General features: G+C 40.9%; 1 protein-coding gene across 1 annotated transcript in view; it reads right to left on the bottom strand.

Annotated features, from left to right (window-relative positions):
- Positions 1–12687, bottom strand: part of LOC111160768 (zinc finger protein 729-like) — a 411473-nt gene that overhangs the window by 271691 nt on the left and 127095 nt on the right. The window contains 1 exon segment of the mRNA XM_022524112.1: positions 2–990. Coding sequence (XP_022379820.1) covers positions 2–990 — 989 coding nt within the window.

The following is a 12687-nucleotide window of genomic DNA, read 5'->3' as shown; positions in this document are numbered from 1 at the left end:
CCTTGCCACATTCTTGACATTGGTAAGGTTTCTCTCCAGTATGAATTCTGTGATGTTCAGTAAGGTGTGATATCTGCTTAAAGGCCTTGCCACATTCTTGACATTGGTAAGGTTTCTCTCCAGTATGAATTCTGTGATGTCGAGTAAGGTTGGCTACCTGCTTAAAGGCCTTGCTACATTCTACACATTTGTAAGGTTTCTCTCCAGTATGAACTCTGTAATGTGTAGTAAGGCCTGACTGATGGATAAAGGCCTTCCCACATTCCTGACATTGGTAAGGTTTCTCTCCAGTATGAATTCTGTGATGTTGAGTAAGGCTTGAGCTGTGGTTAAAGGCCTTGCCACATTCTTGACATTGGTAAGGTTTCTCTCCAGTATGAATTCTGTGATGTTCAGTAAGGTGTGACATCCGGTTAAAGGTCTTGCCACATTCTTGACATTGGTAAGGTTTCTCTCCAGTATGAATTCTGTGATGTTCAGTAAGGTGTGACATCCGGTTAAAGGTCTTGCCACATTCTTGACATTGGTAAGGTTTCTCTCCAGTATGAATTCTGTGATGTTCAGTAAGGTGTGACATCCGGTTAAAGGTCTTGCCACATTCTTGACATTGGTAAGGTTTCTCTCCAGTATGAATTCTGTGATGTTCAGTAAGGTGTGACATCCGGTTAAAGGTCTTGCCACATTCTTGACATTGGTAAGGTTTCTCTCCAGTATGAATTCTGTGATGTTCAGTAAGGTGTGACATCCGGTTAAAGGTCTTGCCACATTCTTGACATTGGTAAGGTTTCTCTCCAGTATGAATTCTGTGATGTTCAGTAAGGCTTGAGCTGCGGTTAAAGGCCTTCCCACATTCTTGACATTGGTAAGGTTTCTCTCCAGTATGAATTCTGTGATGGTGAGTAAGGGTCGATGGCAATTTAAAGTCTGTGCTGTATTCTTTACTTTTGTAAGGTTTCTCTCCACTACAGATTGTCTTATGTATATGTGTTCCTGATAACTGACTAAACGTGTTCCCAGGCTTCTTATATCTGGATGGGTTTTTTCCCACATAAATTTTTGGATGATCACCAGAACTGGAGGACTGGTTAAAATCTCTTTCACATTCATTAGGATTCTCTCTTATATGCATACTGTTAGACAGAAGGATGGACCTTTGAGAAAAGACTTCCCCACGTTTAAGAAGTTTGAAATGGTTCTCAGCAAAATGAGTCCTCAGATGTTTATTAACATTTGAGCCTGGATGAATTTTTTTCTCAGATTCACTGCCTTGAGCAATTCCCTCTCCATTGAAAATGCTCTGGGAATTTTGAAGGGTTGAGTCTTTAGTGAAGGACCTCTCAAATGGATCCCACTTAGCAGTTGTTTCTTCATGTTGAAATCTCTGAAGTTTAGAAATATTTGAATGAATGGTCAATCCAATCCTATTTTCAAAATTGTTCAAATCATTATGTTCAGCACAGACTCGGTAACTTTCCAGATGTTCCACATTCTCCATCCATAAATATGTACGTTTGAGTGTTTGAGTGGAGCTCCTGCTGACAGAAACACCCTGCCTTGCAGAACTAATGGACTTAAAAAGGAAGGTTTTACCAAGTATTTTGTATCTTTCACTATCATGGGCAGTAGTCTCAATTTGGATATATCCTTTATGATCATTATCCCAGTCTATCATTAGGTGTAACTTCTCAAGGACAGTATGTTTATATCGACCCAATGACACATTTTGAAATGAAGCTTCTTTGCATGGCTGTGGCAGGAAGCTCAGGGTGCCCTGTGAAGATACAGCTGAAAGATATGGAAAAACAGAAAAGTAAATTCATCTAAGTACTACTTTCAGATGAATATACTGAGGATGTCTTAACATAGCAACCATAAATCAATCAGAGAACATCAGCAAGATGCCTGAGAAGGAAGCATCAGGACCTTGTTCCTCCGTGGACACATCAATTTGCACACAACATACTGACCACACAACTTCAAAGAAAAGTCTATAGTATTGTCAGGGTCTAACACAAATCACTCTCCTCTATATCAAATAATCATGAAAAGTAGCATTATATGAGCCCAAAATCAGCAGAAGGAAGGAATATTTTTGAAGACTTATGAGAGAGAGAGAGAGACAAAGAGGGAGAGCATGAGTGAGGTAAGGGCCAAAAGGAGAGGGGCAAGTTGATTCCTTGCTGAACAGGGAGCCTGAAACAGGATTCAGTCCCAGGACCCTGAGATCATGACCCGAGCTGAAGTCAAAGGCTTAAACACAAGCCATCCTGGCACCCCTGGAAGAAAGGAAATTCAACATAAAACAGAAATGAAGAAAATAGAATTTAGCAAGAATAGGAAAGTATCAATAGGAGGATTTAGTTTTCAGGAAAAAAAGATCAAAATTGACAGATCTGTAACCAAATCAAGTTCAGATTGAAAGAGAAGACCAATTAAGATTGGAAGAAGCAGTGTGGTAGCTACTCAGACAAAAGGTTGACTATTTCTTCAAACAATGGACAGATGATAATCTGAAGGGAAACAGAGAGAGGAAGGTATCATGGGCTGTAAAGAAGTAACTGCACTTTGGTAACCTGGGAAATTACAAAAATTTAGACATGACAAATGTCCAGGTTATGTGTGACAGATGCCATAATTACTATTGTCTGTGTTCTTTTCTACAAAGCAAGTTCAAAAACCTGGGCCCAGAGGCTTTTTTTTTTTTTTAATTCTGAAACGTCAACAGAAGATCACAAGGTGATAAAAGAAATAGAAAAATGTGTTCCCATCATGAGAACAAAATAAATCCCACAAACGAACCCTCAGTAAATAAAGAACTCTTACTTGCATGACAAAGAATTAACCATCATAAAGATGCGCATGGAGAAAGGAAGAGAAAACAGGTATGTAACTCAATGAGGTCAGAAAACAGGTCATGTCCAAAATGTAAACCCAAGTAGACGAAGTATAACAATCAGCCAAGCAGCAACAGGGAGTTAAAGAACACGATGACGGAAGTTAAAAACACACCAGTGGTTCACCCACAGACTTGCTCAACCAGAAGAAAGAATCAGACAATCTAAAGACCCTTGTTTTGAAGATCAAAGAAGGATGTCGAAAAAGACATGGTCTGGGACTCGTAAGACACCGATAAGTGGACCGATATGTACATTAAGGGGACCCCATAAAGAGAGGAGAGTGAAAGGGTGCAGAGGGTTGACATGAAGAACTAAAGGCTTCTACTGCACACATAAGTGGAAAGAAGAGAAATTCAACCATCTCAGGAATTCATAGTACAATAAATGCCAAGAGAGGAACACAGTGACACATAATAGACCTATCAAAAATCAGATGTGAAGGCTCCCTGTTTGGTTCAGGGGCTACCTTTGCCTCAGGTCAGGATCAAGCCCCACACAGGGCTACCCACTCAGCGGTGAGCCTGTTTCTCCCTCTCCCTTGCCTGGCACTCCTCCTGCTTGTGTGTTCTCTCTCTCTCTGTCATACAAATAAATAAAACCTCTAAAAGAAAAAATCCGAGGTGACAAGAGAATTTTGAAAAAGCATGACAAAAACAACTCATCTTCTACAGGAGAGCTCCTGTAAGATTACTACTGCAATTGTCTGTGGACCGTGTAAGTAGAAGGGAGTGCGATCATGTATTCAAGTACACACAGAGGAAACAATCCACACTAAGAATAATCGACCCGGCAGAACTGTTGTGCCTGACTGTGCAAATGAAAGTTACGCCAAGTGAAAGACCCTCTGATTGACCAGCAGACCTGTCCCAAGAAAGCTGAAAGGAAGTCTTTCTGCTTGAAATAAAAGGATTCCAGGGGTGCCTGCGTGGTTCAGTCACTAGGCATCTGCCTGTGGCTCAGGTCATGATCCCAGGGTCCTGGGATCAAGCCCCCTATCAGGGCCTGCTACTCCCTCTCCCACATCCCCAGCTTGTGTTCCCTCTCACTCTCTGTCAAATAAATCAATAAAGTCTTAAAAAAAAAAAAAAAAGAAAGGAAAGCACATGACAACCTAAAACTCCCGCTAATATAAATATTTACACAATTCTAGAAACCTATAGTGCTGTAATGAGGTAGCATGGGTCACCTGTATTTCTGCTATAGAAGTTCTTAAACAAAAGCATAAAAGTCATAAATCGACCTAATTAACTACACAATAAAAAAGACAGAATTTCTGATAGTGGTAACATAAAGTAGGTTCGGGGTGGAGAATTTTAAGTAGAAAACTTTCCTATAAAATTGACAATGTCCGTTTAAAATGGTTTGTTTATATCTCTAAGATGTTTTAAGGAACCTCTAAGGTAACCAGAATGAAAATACATACAGAAGACAGAAAAGTTAATGAGAACGGTGTCAAAGCGTATCAAGGGCATAACACCACAATTAAGATAAAATATAATATCTAGACAACATACAGAGGTATAAAAAATGAAAGAATTACTTTTGATTCACCAAAAGTTCTTCTCATGCAAAGAGTATATGAATTCAGCAATAGAGATGTTGAAATTAATGCTAGTATTATAACAACTCACCTAGATATGCTAGAACATTCACAACCACCAGAAATGCACAGGATGAGTTACGAACAACATATGGGTAATATTTACATAGATAAATACACACATGTTATTTGGAAAGGGCATAAGCCTGATTCATATTTGATTTACATTTCCATTGTTCAAAAGGGTTGAAAACTGTCATCCTATTAAAAAAATACATTAAAAATTAATGTACAAAAACCGAAACTAACTGATGTTTTAGAAAGTCCCATACAAAGGAAGCACATTATTATGGAATATGCAAAACCAAAATAAACCCAATTTTAACTAAAAAATTCTACAGAAAAAATATATGAATGATTTTAAAGGAAACCTTCTATAGAACTATAATTTTAATTCTGTATATCCATAAAAAAGGCACTTTCAATTTTGGTATATATTCACTCACAGTAAAACTGTAAGGAATCTTCATTAAAATCAGTCATGAAGAGGTGTAATGAAAATATTATGAATAAGGAGTTAAGTGACATCAAAAAATGTAATCTGTTACTGATATACTCCTCTTCTTACACAGAATTTAAGGGTATAATCCATTCTTTAGAGCGAAGCAGAGAAGCAAATAACTTCCCTTTCTAAATAAGCAAAGGCCATCAAAGTTGTAAAATATGCTGACAATCATTTTATAAAAACACTAGGGATTAAATCCAGATACATTTTGAGTAAAATAGTTAAAAAAAAAAAAAGCCTTAGGATTGATTTTCCCTGAAGTAAAATTCCATTTACGAACAGAACATTTTTTTCAATGTGGGAAATTTACTGTCTACATCACTTCTTGTAACCACATGCCTATGTCATATCAGGACTTTTGATCTAATATATAGAGATGAGTCTCATAGACAACTAATAAAATGAAAACATATGACAAAGTCACAGGAACCTCATATTATGAAACAAAATTATAAAATGATGCAATTACTAATAAGCTAAGAATTGAGACTTTACTGTAGGCTGTGGGTTCTAAAAGATCTAAATCCCCTATAACAATAATTTATGTAGGAAATCTAGCAAACAAATAGGGACATTACATTAGTTCACCACTGAGGAATGGAACACATGAAGGGGAAACTTCTCTTATGTACAAAGAAAAATGAACGGTTGAAGTGAAATAAAGAATTACATTGTCTCATTTTACGGAAATGCTTTGTTACCTGATGAACTGACTGAGTCTCAGTTTTATATGTTTAAGATAAAGCCTCCATAACATTGGAAAGCATAATCCAGAAACCAGGTGGTGTCTATCTCCAGTGTTCTGGGAATTTCCGCACCAATCACCAGTATGCCCACTACAATGCGGGCACAGTTTCTCACACGAAGCAAAACAGAACTTAGAAGAGACTTAGCATAGAGACCCTCAGAAATAAGGAGATTTTCCCAAGACCCTCAAAGCAATGGAAGAGCTCTCAGATTATGGAGACCCTCCCAGTCCAAGGAGAATCTCCTGGTCCTCCCTGTGGACATGATGGACCATCACTGGGGCTGAAGCAGAATCCTTAGAGAAAATAAAAGCATGATGATGTTGGCTCACAGATGTCCCTCTGGGAGAGTCAGAGACATAAGACGGGGCTTCTCCAACTGATTTTCATTCAAGCAGAGCTACTGGAACCACATTTGAAGGTTTACCTTCCTCCTTTAGACTTGGACTTCACCTCTGTCATCTGCTTCATCCATTCCCACCTACCTGGATCAAAGACCACTGTCTTCTTTCTCTTTACATCCCAAGGGTCCTTCTTTTGCTCCAAAAAGGAGACCAAATCGGGCTTTGACACAATGAGACCTGTTTAATAGAGAAACCAAATACACATATTGCTGGAGAGTCTTTCAATCCACACTGCACTTAGCAGAGAAGAGAGAACACTGCAGAATTCTAAAAGATGATTTCCCAAACACTGTTGACCAGCAGCCCCTGTAGAACATGAAGGACTTTCAAAGAGTCACATCCTAGGGACGCCTGGGTGGCTCAGTTGGTTGAGTGGCTGCCTTCAGATCAGGTCATGATCCCAGTGGCCTGGGATCGAGTCCCACATCGGGCTCCTTGCTTGGCAGGGAGCCTGCTTCTCCCTCTGCCTCTGCCTGTGCTCTCTCTCTCTCTCTCTGACAAATAAATAAATAAAATCTTTAATTAAAAAAAAAGTCACATCCTAACTTGCGCTTCTAAGTACTACCGATACAATAATAAGGAGTGAAAATTGGAGTTTAAATGCAGGCAGTACTATTTTATGCTCCTCAAGGGTTTCAGCAACGCTGATCTATAGAAATGATGTTACCTGAAGGAAGGGGAGGTTAAAGCTGAAAGGCAATCATCAGGAGGATTTTTGTCTACACCTACCAATCCTTACTTGTGTTCCTTAGTGCAGTGACCTGATCTCTAGTTATACAAGGAGGAATCATCCAAGAGACAGTCTTCAAAGGAGAATGAAACCCTGAGTGTGGTCTGGGAAATCTGAAAGGAGTCATTCTCACCCAGGAAGAGGAGGTGTCTGTAGTTCTCCAACATCATATCTCTGTACAGTCGCCGTTGAGTGTGGGTCAGGCGTCCCCACTCCTCCTCCGAGAATTCTATGGCCACATCCCTGAAGGTCAGCTGTCCCTGAAATAAATACCACAGTCACCAAGAGGCCATTGATAGAGTTCACAATGGTCCCTAAGTTGAAAGAGGGAGTTAATGTCTCCAGCTAGACCCCAACACCTGACCTTTACTGCTTACTTCACTATACCCACCAAACTTTATCCCACATTTGACTTAACCTTTTCTTTTCAGCTTATCCCCTTTTTTAAACTTTTTAAAAATTTTTATTATTTTTTTAAAATTTCTTTTCAGTATTCCAAAATTCATTGTTTATGGACCACACCCAGTGCTACATGCAATACGTGTACTCCTTAATACACACCACCAGGCTCAACTAACCTCCCACCCCTCGCTCCTGCAAACCCTCAGGTTGTTTTTCAGAGTCCACAGTCTCTCATGGTTCGTCTCCCCCGCCAATTTCCCCCAACTCCTTTCTCCTCTCCATCTCCCCTTGTCCTCCATGCTATTTGTTATGCTCCACAAATAAGCGAAACTATATGATAACTGACTCTCTCTGCTTGACTTTTTTCACTCAGCATAATCTCTTCCAGTCCCATCCATGTTGATATATAAAGTTGGGTATTCATCCTTTCTGATGGATGCATAATACTTCATAGTATATATGGACCGCATCTTCCTTATCCATTCGTCCACTGAAGGTCATCTGGGTTCTTTCCACAGTTTGGTGACTGTGGCCATTGCTGTTATAAACATTGGAGTACAGATGGCCCTTCTTTTCACTACGTCTGTATCTCTGGGGTAAATACCTAGCAGCACAATTGCAGGGTCATAGGGGAGTTCTATTTTTCATTTCTTAAGGAATCACCACACCATTTTCCAAAGTGGCTGCACCAACTTGCATTCCTACCAACAGTCTAAGAGGGTTCCCTTTTCTCCACATCCACTCCAACACTTGGCGTTTACTGTCATATTAATTTTGGCCATTCTAATTGGTATAAGGTGGTATCTCAGTGTGGTTTTGATTTGAATCTCCCTGATGGCTAGTGATGATGAACATTTTTTCATGTCTGTTAGGCATTTATATGTCTTCACTGGCAAAGTGTCATAAAATCTATCTATGAAAAACCCAAAGTGATAGGGTGCCTGGGTGGCTCAGTGGGTTAAGCCTCTGCCTTCGGCTCAGGTCATGATCTCAGGGTTCTGGGATCGAGTCCTCCATCGGGCTCTCTGCTCATGAAGGAGCCTGTCCCCCCCGCCCCCCGCCTCTCTGCCTACTTGTGATCTCTCTCTGTAAAAAAAAAAAAAAATCTTTAAAAAAAAAAAAAAAAAAACCCACAGCGAATATCTTCCTCAATGGGAAAAAGCTGACAGCCTTCTTTTTGAGATCAGGAACACCACAAGGATGCCCACCCTCACCACTCTTGTTCAACACAGTATTAGAAGTCCTAGTAATAGCAATCAGACAATAAAGAGAAATAAAAGGTATTCCAAATTGGCAATGAAGAAGTCAAACTCTCTCTCTTCACAGATGATGTGATACTTTATAGGGAAAACCCAGAAGACTCCACCCCCAGACTACTAGAACTCATTCAGCAATTCAGTAGTGTGGCAGGATACAAAATCGATGTACAGAAATCAACTGCTTTCTTATACACTAACAATAAAAATACAGAAAGGGAAATTAGAGAATTGATTCCACTTACTGTAGCACCAAGAACCATAAGATACCTGGGAATAAACCTAACCAAAGAGGTAAAGGATCTGTACTCGAGGAACTATAGAAGACTCAAAAGAAATTGAAGAAGACATAAATAGATGGAATACCATTCCATGCTCATGGATCATAAGGATAAACATTGTTAAAATGTCTATACTGCCTAAAGCAATCTGTACTTTCAATACCATTCTGATCAAAATTCCACCAGCATTTTGCAAAGAGCTGGAGCAAACAATCCTAAAATTTAGATGGAATCAGAAAAGACCCCGAATTGCTAAGGAAATGCTGAAAAAGAAAAACAAAACAGGGGGCATCACGTTGCCTGATGTCAAGCTTTACTACAAAGCTGTGATCACCAAGACAGCATGGTACTGGCATAAAAACAGACACATATGTTGTGGAAAATCCTGAGGTGGCCGAGGAAACCCAAACAGCACATGGAGAGATGGGAGAAAACAGCTTTATTAATGCCAGCAGGCTCAGTGGGATCATTCCCGAAGACTGAGCACCTGACAGGGTTAGGAGTGAGTTTTGATGGTTACAGGCAATGGGGGATGGTCCGGGGTGTTTTCTCCCTCTCTGAAGGCCAGGGCACTTTCCTAGTCTCTCAAGGCCAAATGGCTCTTCCCTGTGGGAGTATAATCTGTGTGGAGGCATCTCAGGAGAGTCCTAAATCACCTTGGGGACTGTTTCTCTTTCTTTTCTTATACAAACAGGACTGGGCAACTGTTTTTTTTCTTCAGTTTCAGTAGGAGCAATGACTTGTTATCTTATCTTAATCAAACAGGATGGCTAGTGGTCCTTTTCTTGGCCTTAGCAGGAGCAAAGCGAAGCCAGGGACCAAAAGGGGTTGGAGCCAGGAGTCTCTATCCATCTCACATATACCAGTGGAAGAAAGTACAGAGACCAGATATGGACCCTCAACTCTATGGTCAAATAATCTTCGACAGAGCAGGAAAAAATATACAGTCGAAAAAAGGCAGTCTCCTCAACAAATGGTGCTGGGAAAATTCGACAGCTCTGTAGAGAAGAATGAACTGGACCATTCCCTTACACCATACACAAAGATAAACTCGAAATGGATAAAAAACCTCAAGGTGAGGCAGGAATCCATCAGAATCCTAGAGGAGAATATAGGCAGTAACCTCTTCGACATCGGCCGCAGCAACTTCTTTCAAGACATGTCTCCAAAGACAAAGGAAACAAAAGCAAAAATGAATTTTGGGGACTTCATCAAGATCAAAAGCTTCTACACAGCAAAGGAAATCAGTCAACAAAACAAAGAGGCAACTCACGGAATGGGCGAAGATATCTGCAAATGACAGTACAGACAAAGGGATGATATCCAGGATCTATAAAGAACTCCTCAAAGTCAACACACACAAAACAGATAATCCTGTCACCGCATCCTTTACTTCAGCCACAACACCCCAAGGGCAGAGCCTCCTGTGGTGAAAACAGAAACTACACAATAAAAGGTAATGGCCGCCCACAGAGAAGTGCTTGGGCTGGCCCACTTGGAGGCAGAGGGACCAACGTGGAACCCATGGACTGATCTACAGTTCAAACTTTACCTCATTGAAACACTAAAGTCTCCACCCATGGAGAATCACAAACCTCATTTACCTAATGCACAAAGGGATCAGGTCTTAACCCAGGTTATGGGTCTGAGTGTCCATTGAAAACGACACGAAGGTCAATATAAAGAGAGGATTCTAAACCAATGTTCATAGCAGGTGTCAAATGGGACAAGAATGATGGCAGCAAAAAGGTATCCACTGGAAAATGAACTATCTTTTTACACATCATGCACCACCAATACATTTAGGAAGTAGTTATATGCACGTTAAAAGTCATAGAATAGAAAACTGTCACAGTGATTAATTCAAGAACTGTTTTCATTCACGTGAGACTTACAAATCACATTGCGGATGATGCTGCCTCTGTCTTTCATTCCCACTATCAACACAAACACATAGAATGATACAGATAAAACAGCTATTATTTATGGGGCAAGTATGATGAGGGTTATAAGCAGAAAAACGTTTACCTTTAACTCAGAAGGCTGACCCACTTGCTTCCTAGTTCTGCTACGAATCAAATGTATACAACTTGCTACATTCTTTTTTTTTTTTTAAGATTTTATTTATTAGATGGAGAGAGATCACAAGCAGGCAGAGAGGCAGGTGGGGGCAGGGAGCAGTCTCCCTGCTGAGCCGAGAGCCCAGTGCAGGGCTAGAGCCCAGGACCCTGGGATCATGACCTGAGCTGAAGGCAGAGGCTCTAACCCACTGAGCCACCCAGTGCCCCTGCTTGCTACATTGTTAAAGGGTCTCTTGACTCCCTGTACATCTCACCGATATTAATATCAAATTGAATGATAGCATCAGAGAAATCTTGCGAAAGTAGTTTTACATGTACAAATTCGAACAAACATTTGTGATCTAATACTCTGTGCACCTACCCTCCCCCCTTGAACACTGAGCATATAACCACCAGCTTCATGCGGCCGACCTGCAGCTACTTCTACCTACAGGTCCTGTGCCCACGCTACTTAAATTAATTTTAAAGGGATTTTCATATGTTGAAGAGGACTTACAGGATCCTGGAGGTCTGGCTATTGTCCACCTGAGGTAGCTTTTGCCTCTAGCAAAGCATTACACTAAGGCACCTGTGAATTCCTTGAAGAAAGTCACACTTCGCTTGTCTCTAGTATTTATCGGTGGGTTCCACATTGTAAGGACATTTCATTTTCCTCTACATTTCTTTTGCTTTGTTCTCCTGATCAGACACTACCAGCAAAGACAAACTAAGGAATTTCCAGCTGAAACGTGATGGTTTCTGCACATCTCTGAGGAAATCCATCAAAGACCCTCATGAATGTAAGAAGGAACATACGAGCATTACTGGGGGGTTGTCTGGCAGAAAGCATCAAGCCATTAAAGAAGTTAACATCAGCTGTGATGGAACAAGTTGGTATGAGTGCCTAAGGCACACTGAAGGACCCGTGACTATTGGTGTTGAGTAAGGGACTGGCGGGGCTGGGTGGGGATGGATAGGTCATGGGCTAAGTGACCAGGCTCACCAAAAGTCCCAGGAATGAGGAGGCAGAAGGAAACCAGAGATAAGGGAACAGAACCAGACCACCTTTTTGTTTTAAACATCAGAGATGAGATATTCAAAGAAGAAGTAATCATGGTGCTATGGGGGGTGACACCAAGAAGATTTAAGTGCCTTGGTCACTTTTCTGTAAAGACCAACCATAAAAGTGCTGTGGCAACCCATTTGGGACCCCTCTCACTCTAGAAAGCTCTCTTTCTGTTCTCCCCTTCACTTGATACACTATCCCTTTACCATTTTGTGTCCGAGAGTCTTTCTTCTGCTCCAGACAGACAAGAACCCTGCAAAGGTGTATTCTTTGTTGAGGTCACTTTTAGGCAAACAGGCTTGAGTACTGGACTGGGAAAAAGCCCAGTGACTACCTGCCTGAACAGGGACAGTCTCATGAGATGACCCGCCCCCCAAATTGCCATAGGCCCTAACTAACCAATGGGCTACTTAGAACCAGGTCCCATTCCCAGAAAAGTCGGTATTTGCCATTTCTACATGTGAGAAATGTCAGGAGAAAAAGAAGACAAGACCTCTGAAGTCAGACACAAGGCTTACCTGAGAAAGGGCCATTTCTTCTTCACTTCCTCCTTTGGTGTAGGTCTTCAGGAGAGATTCTAGGAGAAACCACAGCAGCATCAGGAGAAAATGCTTTTAAAAACACCACCAGAGAGTGCCTCTTCGCCTGTAAACTGCTCGCCTGCAGGTAGGACTTTGTAATGCAGAAAAGGGCCCCATATCCTAGTCCTTTGTGTCAGGAGCTATTCAGAAACAAGGAAT

This window comes from Enhydra lutris, unplaced genomic scaffold (genome assembly GCF_002288905.1).
Source record: "Enhydra lutris kenyoni isolate GAN:26980312 unplaced genomic scaffold, ASM228890v2 scaffoldscaffold77, whole genome shotgun sequence".
In the NCBI taxonomy this organism is placed as follows: Eukaryota; Metazoa; Chordata; class Mammalia; order Carnivora; family Mustelidae; genus Enhydra; species Enhydra lutris.
The sequence above is the reverse complement of the archived record's forward strand: the minus strand, read 5'-3'. Positions and strand labels throughout refer to the sequence as shown.